Source organism: Myodes glareolus, chromosome 12 (genome assembly GCF_982192425.1).
Source record: "Myodes glareolus chromosome 12, mMyoGla1.1, whole genome shotgun sequence".
Classification (NCBI taxonomy): Eukaryota; Metazoa; Chordata; class Mammalia; order Rodentia; family Cricetidae; genus Myodes; species Myodes glareolus.
The window spans coordinates 17,883,475-17,896,512 of record NC_142037.1 but is presented as its reverse complement, the minus strand read 5'-3'; the positions used below and the strand labels follow the sequence as shown (position 1 = coordinate 17,896,512).

The 13,038-nt window shown below is 42.3% G+C and overlaps 1 protein-coding gene across 2 annotated transcripts in view; it reads right to left on the bottom strand.

Moving 5' to 3' along the window:
* Positions 1-13,038, bottom strand: part of Rnf212b (ring finger protein 212B) — a 53,532-nt gene that overhangs the window by 577 nt on the left and 39,917 nt on the right. For both annotated transcript variants that reach the window (XM_048444782.3, XM_048444793.3), the window contains 4 exons: positions 10,958-10,997; positions 10,071-10,165; positions 8,809-8,870; positions 549-626 (listed from right to left, as the gene is read on the bottom strand). In XM_048444782.3, the coding sequence (XP_048300739.1) occupies positions 564-626; positions 8,809-8,870; positions 10,071-10,165; positions 10,958-10,997 (260 nt within the window). In that variant the 3' untranslated portion in view covers positions 549-563. The remainder of the gene's footprint in view (positions 1-548; positions 627-8,808; positions 8,871-10,070; positions 10,166-10,957; positions 10,998-13,038) is intronic.

Sequence of the window (13,038 nt, the reverse complement as noted above, 5' to 3'; positions counted from 1 at the left end):
CCCAGAATAAGACCTAAAAGCTTTCTTGTGCATTGATATAAGACAGTCACTGAGATGGCTTAGAGGGTAAAGGCACTTGCTGCCAAGCCCAGTGACTTGAGCCGGGTCCCCAGGACAGATGTGGAAAGAAATGACACAAGTTGTCCTCTGACCCCCAACAGGTACATACACAAAATTAATAAAAAAATTCAAGGGCCTGAGGGATGGCTCAGCAGCTAAGCATGCTTTGTGCTTGTCAGAAGGCCCAAGCTAGGTTTCCTAGTGGCCATTCAGAGAGCTCACAAACTCTGGCTCTAGAGATGTCACACCTTTTGGCCTCCAAGGGCACGTGTACTACAAGCACCCATATGCAAGTGATATACCCCCCTCCACACATACACACAATTTACATTTTTTAAAAATGTTTTGGAGATAAAAATATAAAGTGCAAGAGAACAAGCTGCAGAATGAAGCCAAAAAACAACAGTATACATTTTCAAACCCTATGTCCCCTAGTGGGTATGGACACTGAAGTCCATCCTTGAGTAGTATGCACACATAGATCAAACCTGGAAAAGGGATGTCTATCTGGAAATGCTCCATCCTTCTCTCCTGGCTAATCCCATCTGCCTCTGTTGGTAGAATGTCTGCAGCAGAGAACAGATTTCCATGTCATGACAAAACAGACAAGTTAGCGGTGTTTCCAACCATTAAAGTTGAGTGGAACAAAACCAACTGCCATTGCTTCCCCATGGTGTTGTCTCATTGTATGACTAACTTCCAAAATTTTGTTTTTGAGACAGGGTCTCACTATTCCTGTTTTCCTAGGACTTGTCTATGTAAACCAGGCTGCCCTTGAACTCACAGAGTGCTGCCTGCCTGTTTCCCAAGTGCAGATATTAAAGGTGTGTGCCACTATGCCCAGTCCAAACTAAGATTTGATACATTCTGCATGATAAGGGTTTTATTGCTACTTAAGAAACTCTAGAATATTTCAGTGCTTTGTGATAATAATGTCAAATGTATGAGAAACATTTAAGGGCTGGAGAGATGGCTCAGTGTTTAAGAACATTGCCTGCTCTTCCAAAGGTCCTGAGTTCAATTCACGGCAACCACATGGTGACTCACAACCATCTGTAATGAGGTCTGGTGCCCTCTACTGGCCTGCAGACATACACACAGACAGAATATTGCATACATAATAAATAATAAATGTTTTAAAAAGAAACATTTAATTGGGGTGGCTTGCTTACAGTTCAGAGGTTTAGTCCATTATCAACATGGTGGGGGAGCATGGTGGCATGCACACGAAAGTGCTGGCTACATTTTGGCTTGCAGGGAACAGGAAGTCAACTGACTGTCACATTGAAGGAAGATTGAGCAAAAGACACCTCAAAGCCCACCCACACAGTGACAATAGTTTCTTCAACAAGTCTCACCTCCTAATAGTGCTACTCCCGTTGGGAGTCATTTCCTTTCAGATAACCACATTCCACTCTCTGGCTCCCAAAGGCTTATAGCCGTATCATAATGAAAAAAAAAATGCATGCAGTCTAACTTCAAAAGTTCCCATAGCCTCTAACAGTCTCAAATTTGTTTCAAAGTCCAAAGTTTCTTTGAGATTTGTGCAATCTCTTAATTGTAATACTCTTATAAATATTGTTATGGTTTTCATCTCTTTAAGAGGCAAGCCATGCCCACTCCTGGCAGCCCCTGCCCCCCAATCTTGAACCCTCACCATTTCTCCTGGCCTGCGCGTGTCCCTTCTCCCGCTCCTTTCTCTGTTTCTCTCCTTTCTCTTCTCTCTTCCCTCTCTCTCTCTTTCTGTCTCTTCTTCCCCCCCCCACACTCTCTCTTCTAAGTAATAAATATCCAATTCTATTCTGTACGATGTGTCTGCCCATGTGTCTTCCTTTTACACGCCGCTGGCACCCACTCGCCACAAGGATGGACCAGCGACCAGCCTGCCCTGCCGCTGCAAGCTGCTCTCCTGGGACCTGCTATGAGCAAAAATCATAAAATTGGTGCCGTGTGCGATTTCGATAGGCGCTCCTGCCCGTAACTCCTCCCAGGGTCAGGATCCTGAACCGGGTTGGCTTCAATCGGTGAGTCTCCCCGTTCTGCTACGGTTGCCTTCCTTTACCAGAATCCTTTACCAGGTGTTTGGACCGATCCCAGGTCAGTCCGCCTGCGCATTACCACTGCACACTTCCCGTGCAGTACATTCGACTGGGCACTCGGGGTCCCCTAGTTTATCTTTTTTTTCCATTTCTTTCCTTTTTTTCCTCCTCTAGTCGTAACCACCGCGCTAATTTGCATCCCACCTATATTTCTCCAGAAGATGTTCCAATATAGGCCTTGGGTGCCGTTGCTTCAAGGGTTTTAATGATTCTGGCTCTGGATAGCAATCGCCCATGGCAGCTCCCCAGCTTTTAAAATTCCAGCCGGCTTATCAATTCCAGCCCCCCCCCCCCCAGCAGCTTGTGGTATGTCATGGTGGCTCAGCAACAGGGCAGATCACGCCTTTAGGTCCCTCTCATTAAGCTTAAAATCCTTACAGCTCAAAAATTGTGACTTTTTTTCATACAACACGTGGGTGCCGCCATTTTGACTGGGGTCAGGTGACTTTATCACCATCTTGACTGAGGGCCAGGTCAAGTGACCAAGTTCCGCCATCTTTACTGAGGGGTTTTCCAGTGTTAACTTTATTCCATGGGTGACCTTACCTCCATCTTGGCTAAGAGCCAGGTCAGGTGACCAAGCTCTCCCACTTTTACTTAAGTATACCCTGCCTTGTCCCCCAGTTTTCCACTAAAATCCTCTTGTTAAGTCTGTTACATGTGTTTTGCGCAGTGGCATGCCTTTGATAGGGTCCATCAAAAGCATCCACGTTGCCCAATTCCTGTTCACTCTTTCTGTGTATAATAATTGTTCATTACATCTCATTTCAGACTACAAAATCATAAGTCTCATGTTTTAAACTGGTATGTACCTTTAAGTCTCTTAAAATATAAAATATATTAAGCTGTTCTCCACCAATGTCAATTCTGTCATTAACCTTATATTACAAGCAGTTTTTTTCTTCTTTCTGCCTTTTTACGAGTGTAAATCTTACCTGTTAAGAGCCAGTACAGTCAAGCTCAGACCCAACCTTCCAGACAGATTCTATACTGCAGCTATACCTAATAAACAGCCTTCAACTGCTCAGAGATCTGGGGAATGTGATATTTAAATATTTAATTATTAAAAAAAACTTTTCATAACAAAAAGAGACAGGTTGGCTCCGAGCAGCACTCTTATTCCCTCCAAAGAAGACAGAAGACAAATGGGCACAGAACAACGTCCATCTGCAGTTCACTTCAACTGCCAAGCACTGACCATTGGACAAAACTGCCTTTCACCTAAACTAAAGATCTCCAGACGTGGATAGAATCGCTGGAATCGACAGCCTAGCTGCTCAGGTCAAGGTAGGCCTGTCTTCCTACAGATTTCTTAGCCCACAGGGTCTTCTAGAGCCTGGCAGGCCTGGCACTAAACAGCAAAGGTAAAGTGCAACCTTCAGCGACCATGGAGGACCCAAAAAAGAGTAGCTCTGGGTGCCAACCAAGTAAGTTCTCTGTCATTTTTTAATCAGTAACTCAAGTAAAATCTTATCCTTCTCAAAGATCTCTTACAGTTTGATAGCTGAGAGGTTTTGCCAGGTTACCTCACCAAATAAATTTCAAATCAAATTTCTCTCTTATGCTGCCTTCCATAGTCTTAAAAAATACTTTTCATTGTACAAAAATATGGCACAGTCATTATGTGTCTAAAACTTCTATTTTCACAAACCCAAGGAGTTCTTATGAGTTCCAGGGAGCCGAATTTAAAAAATCCACCTTAAACAGGTCAGATACATCCCCCTCAATTCCCTGGTCCTAAAATTTTTTTTTCCTTAATTTAACTTTGTTCTTTGTTCTGCCAATACCTTAAACAGGATAAGAGACACCAGACATTTCCATGCCACAGATACCAGTTGGGAACAAAGAGACCAGCTATGCCAGGATGTGGCCAGCACCCAGCCTTCTCAGGTTTCCCCCAAAGACAACACCCACAAATAAGCCAGAAGCAGTTTTGAGAATCCGCTGCTCCAATTTCGTCAAACTGCGGTATCTAATCTCCTGCTTTTTATTATAATAAAGAGCTGGGAATGTTATAGTTTTTGTCTCTTTAAGAGGCAAGTCATGCCCACTCCCGGTGGCCCCTCCTCTCCCCCCCATCTTGAACCCCCACCGTTCCTCCTGGCCCGCACACGTGTCTCTTCTTCCGCTCCCTTCTGTTTCTCTCCTTTCTCTTTCTCTCTTCCCTTTCTCTCTCTCTGTCCTCTTCTCCTTTCCCCACACTCTCTCTTCTAAGTAATAAATATCCAATTCTATTCTGTACGATGTGTCTGCCCATGTGCCTTCCTTTTACCCGCCGCCTGCACCCGCTCGCTGCATGGCGGGACCAGCAACCAGCCCGCCCTGCCGCAAGCAAAAATCATAAAAAAAATCATAATAAAAAATATCACATGCTTCCACAATGCAGAAAAGGGAGCATAGTGAGAAATACTAGACCAAACCAGCTGAGTAAACTCTAAACTCTGCAGCTCCATGTCTGATGTCAAAATGCTCTTCAGATATCCAACTCCTTTCAGCTTTGTTGACTTTAACACACTTTTTTCTTGGGTTTATTTCATTCCCTGTTAGTAACTCTCCTTGGCAGGTATCCCAAGACTCTGGCATCTCTAACAACTTGAGTTCTCCAAGGCAATCCAGGCTTCAATTTCATAGCTTCACTCAATGGCCTCTCTATTAGGCTTCCATTCAGGGACACCCAACATCGGCTTTATTTCATAACTCCTTTCTTCTATCCTTAACACTCTGCTACTTATTGAGGCTGGAACATGGCCCACTTGTTCTATTACATCTTCACCAGCTTTTTGTCTTTCACTGCCTACGCTTGGCTGTCCTGAAACTTGCTCTGTAGACCAGGCTGGCCTCAGATTTGCCAGCCTCTGCCTTTCCAGTGCTAGGATTAAAGGTGTGCCCCCACCACACACAGCTCTTAAGCTTTTTAGTTTCTTTCCAGAAGTTGGAAACTTAGCTGGGTGGGATCTTGCCTGAGGTCACCATTCCTTTTATTCCATTTCTTAATCCATTTATCTCCTTGAATGTAGGATTTAGCTCCATTCCACTTCCTGGTACTCTTTTTCTCCTCAAAATTTACCCTGCTCAGCTTGCTTCTTTTCATTATAATTCTTCATTAGAATTATCACTAACATTCACACAACAGAGTATATACTAGGCCATTTTGAGATCTCTTCCAATGGAGTTAATCCACAACTCTTCACTTTAGCCTCAGGCAGACTCTTCAGACAAGGGCACCTGGCAGCCACTTCTTCACTTAAATATCACAAGAATGATCTCTAAGCAACATACTGTAATGGATTAATTAAAAACGCTGTGGGATCCCTGGCAGCTGCAGTGGAAAAAACACTGCAGGTTCCCGAGCTGCAGTGGACCATGTGGCAGCAGGCAACGAACAGCGGGTCTCAAGAGCAGCCAGGCCCAGGCAGGGATGGCACAGTTCCCCGGGTGGCCACAGCACTCACCACGAGAGACAGACGGGCACGCCACAAGACTATGCTGCAGGGCTCTGAAGGCGGCTGGGTCCCGGGCAGGGAGACACATGGTAGAGGACGAGAGACAGACATGGATAGGCATGCCATGCAGAGTGAGGTTGGATAATCATTTAGTGATTTATTTAGTGGGCTATAAAGGGGGAAAGGAGAAGGGAAGAAAAAAAGAGAGGCAGGGGGGGGGGAGAAGGGGAGAAGTGGAAAGAGGCAGAAGCTGCCTCTTCAAGAGGGAGACAGAAAAAAAAGAGACTCAGGCTGCAAGCAGGAAAGAAGATCTGCCTGCCTCAGAGGAAGGAGTGGGCATAGCTTGTCTCTTAAAGGAACAGATCATTATACACACTAAAATTTTTTTCATCTGAAACCTCTTGAACGATCTCCAGACAGTTCAAATAACTATTACTACCTTGTCTTCCATGCTGTACTAGTATAGCCCATTAAGCAGTACTTAAAGCATTCCACTGCTTTCATAACTCAAATTACCAGTCTAAATTCCTCCAAACAAACACATGGTCAGGCCTATCACAGCAATATCCAAGTCCCTTCTACTAACTTGTTTTAGTTACGGGTTTTATTGCTGTGAAGAGATACCATAACCACTGCAACTCTTATAAGGAAAGCATTTAATTGGGATGGCTTGCTCACAGTTCAGACCATTATCATCATGGTAGGGAGCATGGCAGCATGCATGCAGATGTGCTGGCTACATTTTGGCTCGCAGGGAATAGGAAGTCAAGCGTCACTGAGGGGAGCTTGAACAACAACAACAAAAAACACCTCAAAGCCCATCCCACAGTGACGTACTTCTCCAACAAGGCCACACCTAATAGTTCCACTCCCTTTTGGGGGGTCATTTTCTTTCAGACTATCACACTTCCTATCCATACATTTTTTATGTTTACATACATATGTTTATGTATTTGCTTGTATGTATGTAAACAGAATCATCAGAACTAAAATACTCCTTGGTGTTTAAAAGTTTTTTAGTAGTTTGGGGCATAGTGTTGCATACCTTTAATTTCAGTACTCAGGGGCAGAAGCAGGCAGATCTCTGAGTTTGAGGTCACCCTGGTCTATACAGTGAGTTCTAGACCAGCCAGGGCTACAAATGAGACCCTATCCCAGAAAAAATTCTTTAATAGTATCAACAGAGTAAGATTCCTTAAGTATCTCACAGATGTAGAGTTTTTATTTTGTTTTGTTTTGTTTTTGAGATAGGGTTTAATATAGCTCAGGCTACCCTCCAAGTCTATTATGCAGCCTAGTATGATCTCGAACTCTTGATCCTCCTGCCTTGACCTCTTAAGTGCTGGAATTACAGGTGTGTACCACTATACCCAGTTATAACGTGTTTTTAATAAGATTCAACTTGGGGTCACATATTTACACATCTTTTGTATTTACTTATAGGTTAAATCTCTGTTTATAAGGTTCTATGAGAGGGATGCTGTTTTTTCAGAGTTGCTTCTTACAGCTCAAAACCCAGGGTTTTTTTGTTTGTTTGTTTTTTGTTGTTGTTGGTGGTTTTGAGACAGTTTTAGATATCTTAGTCTGGCCTTGAGCTTCTAACCTTCCTACTTCTACCTCCCAAATGCTGAGATCACAGGTGTGTTGTCACTATGCTGGGCTCCTAATATCTTTAAAGAAAAGAAAAGAAAAAAAAAACAACAGCAGCAACAACAACAAAAAATTTTCTCTTCCTGTCTTCTCTTCTCTCCATAGAAAAAGGGGCCTTTGAACTTCTAGTCCATCTCCTGTGTGCATGCACCTAGTTTCATGAAGTGCAAGCAATTGAACCCAGGGTTTTTTCTATGTTGGGCATGCACTCTATCAACTGAGCTACAGCCCTAGACTTTTTTTTTTTAACTTAAAAAACATTTAATTTACATACAAAGGAACTGGTTTCATTATTAGACCTTAATTTCTTTTTATTCTCTTATTTCAGGGATATTGTTTTAGGGCCTTGTATGTGCTAGGCAAGCACACTTATCATTGACCTAAATCCATAGTTGGTCTGTTTTTTATGTAAGATAAGGTTTCCAGCTGTACAACTCAAGATGGTCTCAAACTTATGATCCTCTTATTTCACCTGAAATCCTACGATTTTAAGTACCTGGCTAATATTCTTTTTTTAGACAGGGTTTTACTAAGGCCTGAAACTAATACTATAGCACAGGCTGGCTTTGAGCTTGTGATCTTCCCTGACTTCATTTCTGAGTAGCTGAGATACAGCTTTTGCCACTAGGCCCTACTTAAATTTTGATTTCTTGATGGTAAAATAAAGAGCATATTGTGTGTGTGTGAGGGGGACTGGAGATATGGCTCAGTGATTAAGAGTACTGGCTGCTCTTCCTGAGGTCCCAAGTTCAGTTCCCAGCAACCACATGGTGGCTCACAACCATCTGTCATGGGATTTGATGTTTTCTTCTGGCATAAAGACATACATGCAGATAGAGTACTCATATACATAAAATAAATAAATCTTTAAAAGTTTTTTAAAAGGGTGTCTAGAATTATGGAAATAAATACATTCTAATCTTAGTATTCAGGAACTATTCCTTGGTTCATGAGAAACTTTCAGTGAAAATAGCCTCAAAAAAATTCTCAAAACCCAAGACACAAAAGAGGAATTAAAAAGCAAGATTAAATTTTTTACTTATTAGATCTCCTTACAAACTTACACCACACCCTTTCCCTTTTGTTTGATTTAGGATTGGTCCTATAAATTTACCTCAAGAAATAAATGCTCTTCCTTGTTTGCCCATTCCATTGAAAGGAATTTTCATTGCCAGGGCTAAGTGTGCAGGCCTGGGCAACTCACTAAGATTTGACTTAAAATGGAAAAGGTCTAGGGACACAGATGACTGGGAGAGGACTTACCTACAATGCATAAGGCACTCAGTACCTAAGACAAAGCAAAAATTTTGTTGTGGAACTACTAGAAACGTCAGTACACTTTTTGTCAAAACTAGTGACTGCCATGTGACTTTATTTTAGAAAACACCAAACCAGGAAACTAACCTGTCAGTAAGGGAGAACATTAAAACTGAGAATCCTGAGAAACACCTGTTTATCACTCGCCATTGGTTATATTCCGTCACCCTCAGCCTTTAGTGTGAAGGTCTAACTTCAAGAGTGCTATGCACATACAAGTTTGGCTAGCCAGACATCACCTGTAAGACCGGAAGTTGGAAACCAGGAAGATTCTCTGGTGTGGCTCTTCTCTCCCTCTGACCTAAAAGACAGGACAGAATTGTGACAGATAATTTACTTGTGCAGCTTCTCAGTCATGTTACTTGTGGGCCACGATATCTAGTGAGCGCTTAAAGAATAATATTTGGAAAGGGAGACTATTAAGTAGCTTGACACAGTGGTGTATGCCTGTAATCCCAATATCTGTAAGGTCGAGGAAGAAAAATGATGATTTTGAGACCAACCTGGCCATAGAAAGTTTAAGGCCAGCCTGGATGATATGGGAAGATGTGTATGTGTGTGTGTGTTTAAAGTACATACCTGCAATCCTGTGATCCTAGCCCTTCAGAGACTAGCCTCACTTACAATGGGAATTCCAGGCCAGCCCGGGTTAATGAAAGAAACCCTGTCTGAAAACAATCAGCTAAGCACTTTGAGAAATGGGCCATCACATCGATTTTCTTTCTCATGCCAACAAGGCTATATATGGCGGCATGCGGACAGAACAGTCTGAGGCTGAATTTAACTAGAGTGGAAGGAGGCAGTATAAAAATGTGGGTGAGCGACTGAAAAGACAGCAGGGCTGGTAACAGCAGTACTTTAAAAACAGACACTGCATTTAAACCTTTGGAACTGAACTGCCAGCATGTTCAATTAAAAAATCCAGTTTAATTTTTTACATTTATTATTTATTTGTGTGCATGCACATGCATGCATACCAGCACACACATACACGTGAGCCATGGCACACATGTGGATGTCAGAGGACAAACTCTGAGGAGTTGGTTTTCTTGCCTTCCATCATACTATTTCCATACCTGCGGGTTCTAGAGATCAAACTCAAGTCACCAGACTTGGCAGAAAGTCTCTACCCGATGAGCCCTCTTACCACACCACAACATGGGATGTAGAAAAAAGCCAAAACTAGTGGTATATGCCTGTAGTAAAAAGCACGGCAATCACCAAGTTTTCAGTAAACCTGAACCCCACTGATGGTTGAAGGCTACCTGACCTGCACAACAAGATCTTGTCCTAAGAAACCTAATTTGTGATTAGGACACATAGTAAGGCCCCGGTCTTGAATTTCATCCATAGTTTGAGGGGGGTCATGGAGGAAGGAGCCAGCCTAACCCTATAGGCCAATCTGCACATAATAGGATTTGACTGGTGACAGGTTTGTACTATTCAGACAAAATTCAAACCTTCCTCTCACTGTAAAGGAAACTTTAAAACATTAACTCACCAGAATTGTTGGGAGTGAGGACTCTTGTGTGGCCTGAGTCTCCACTGAGGAATGGTCTAAAAGAAACTCCCTGTCCAGAGGAGGCAGATGAAGGTCTAAGAAATGGAAATAATAACATCAATAAAGCTAGAATTATACCATCCCAACTGTAATCCCAGTGGTGGGAATCCACAGAGGCAGAAGGATTGAAGCAAGTTCAAGTCCAGGCTGGTCTACATAGTGAGTTCCTGAAGAGCCAGGGTTATACACCAAGACACTGTCTCAAAAACTAATCAATCACCACCACCAAAGGTAAACTCAATAGAGGAAAGATCAAGGTAGACGTGTATATAAAGAGTGAGTCTTTAAGCGGGGTGGTGGTAGTACACACCTTTAATCCCAGCACTTGGGAGGCAGAGGCAGGCAGATCTCTGTGAGTTTGAGGCCAGCTTGGTCTACAAGAGCTAGTTCCAGGACAGGCTCCAAAGCTACAGAGAAACCCTGTCTCGAAAAACAAAAACAAAACAAAACAAAAAAAGAGTGAGTCTTTAGATCAGAGAGAGAATACCCTGCCTACAATGGAGAAGACATAACTTGACTGCCTATTATACGTAGTGTTCCCCATCTTCTCATAAACTGTATAAATTGTGGATTATGAATGCCACTAGGATAGGCCATCAGACAAGGAACTCTAGGCATGCTGGCAGAATCACTGTGAACACATCTCCAGAAAAGGAAACAAGACACTAAGCATGTTGTGCTTGCCTGTGAGCCCAGAACTTGGGAGGCAGAGGCAGCAGGATTAGGATTTCAAGTTACATAGTGAGTTTGAGGTCAGCCTGAGCTACATGAGACCCTGCCTCAAAAACTAACACACACACAAAAAAGGAAATTATAATGTTACTTACCTGTAAGAGAGGCTATGAGTTGAACCTGGGGACGGGGTTTCTGGAAAGCATAAATATGACAGTGAGATAATTCAGAAGGGATTCAGGGGCAGTGTGAAAGATATGGGGGGGTCAAAGGTTTTTTTTGGTTGTTGTATATATTTTAAGGTTAGGGCGAATGTTAAGTTAAAAGGTTCATAAGTCACTTAGCAGCACCTCACAAAGGTACTCTTTTCCCTTTCTTGAATATGGAGAACAGGACCCATCACTGCCTTGAAGTGCTTTAATGTGTCTATGTTTTCTTTGGCTTTCCCTTTAAGATGGTACTGAAAGTATAGCTAAAGACAAGAATCATGAATTTGTCTAGGAGAGACATCAGTGAAAATAAAATGACACAGAGCTCCAAACATGATCCTCAGAATCCAAGGCAAGGAGAAAGTTTGCAAAATCAGTTAAAATATCATTTCAGAACTCCTGAAATTATAAAGATCTAGTAGCAATCTGGAAAATATACATTAATAAAAATAGAAAACTGTGAGTGTGAGTAAAAGCAGCTAACATCATAACCTTTCAACTGTATTCATGTACTGTGGGAGCCCCTTCTGCTCCTTCAGCCAATAGCCTTTAAGATACCAGTCCACTTGGGCATGGTCTCTTATACTATAAATGCAGCTGTAAAACATGCACTTGCTCTCTTGCTTCCGACTCTCGCTTCCAGATGCTAGACTCTGCTCCTGTTCCCCGTTTGTACAGAGGACTGTTATCAAGGACAGTGATCTGTAAGTCTCCCCTAAATAAATAACTCTTTATTATTCATAATTCTGAACTAGTGTGGGTTTATTTTGTGACTTCTGCCATCATCTGGCACCCGAATGTGGGGACCTCATCAGAATGTGCCAGACCCTTGGATGACTTACAGTTTCAACTACATATCCGGTAATTTCCTCAGAAAGAATATCTGGCACAAAGTACCCTAAGGTAGTCAAACAATATACATGGGAACCAATATGTATAAGCGAGCTAAAAGAAATAAAAACAAGAAATAGTTTCTTATGGGCTACATTCACCATTTGTCACGGAAATGGTGAAAACATGGGCTTCAAGCACTAAGGCCACCTCACATGATTGGCTTCAATTAATCTCAGCAGTCCTAGAAAATGGACCTCAGCTGCTTTGGAAGTGTTATTGGAGAGAAGAGGCAAAAATTTTAGAACAACAGGGGAAAGCAAAAGGATTTGAGATTTCCCAAGATCAAATTCTTGGTGAGGGTCATTACTCTGATCCTCAGGAACAGGCTCACGATGACGAATGCACCTTCTCCCTCTGTAGCACAGAAGCTTTAAATGCATGGGACAGGATTCAGGAACCAGGAAAGAGGATTAGGTCTATATTAGGGTTAAACAAGGACAGAGAGAGAACCCTTTACTGACTTCTTACAAAGATTGACTAAAGCTGTACAATTAGGAGTGACAGACCCTGAAGCTAGACATGTACTAATTGGATCCTTGGCTTTCAAAAATGTCAACTTAGAATGTAAGAATATCCTTAGACCTTTAAAGGTTAGATACACACCCATAGATGAATGGGTCTTGCATACAATGAATATTGAAACATTTGACTATAGTACAGAAGCTTGGGTAGGAGAAGTGATTTCCAATGGTTTGAGGAGACACCAAAATTCCAAATGCTTTAATTGTGGAAGAATAGGACATCTAAGAAGGGACTGTAGACAAGGAATACTAGGAATAATGTCTCCTCTAGGAATGGCAAGAATGGGAGGACTCAGCCTTCTGGTATATGTAGGAGGTGTGGCAAAGGCTGACATTGGACTAATGAATGTAGATCAACAAGAGACAGACAAGGCAACCCAATACCACTGGGAAACTCCATGGAGGGGAGTCTCTCACAGGCCCTGATGTCAAACAAGGCCCAGTCATTCCCAGTTACTATGGAGAACATGCCTCATCAGGAAAATTAAACAATCCAGTGCCTACTGTAAAAAACCATACTGTTCTGGATGATGAAATAGACCTGAAGGATGAGTCAAAAATTCCAGTAAGAAATAGAAAACATATATTTTGGCAGACTTCTATAAATGATCA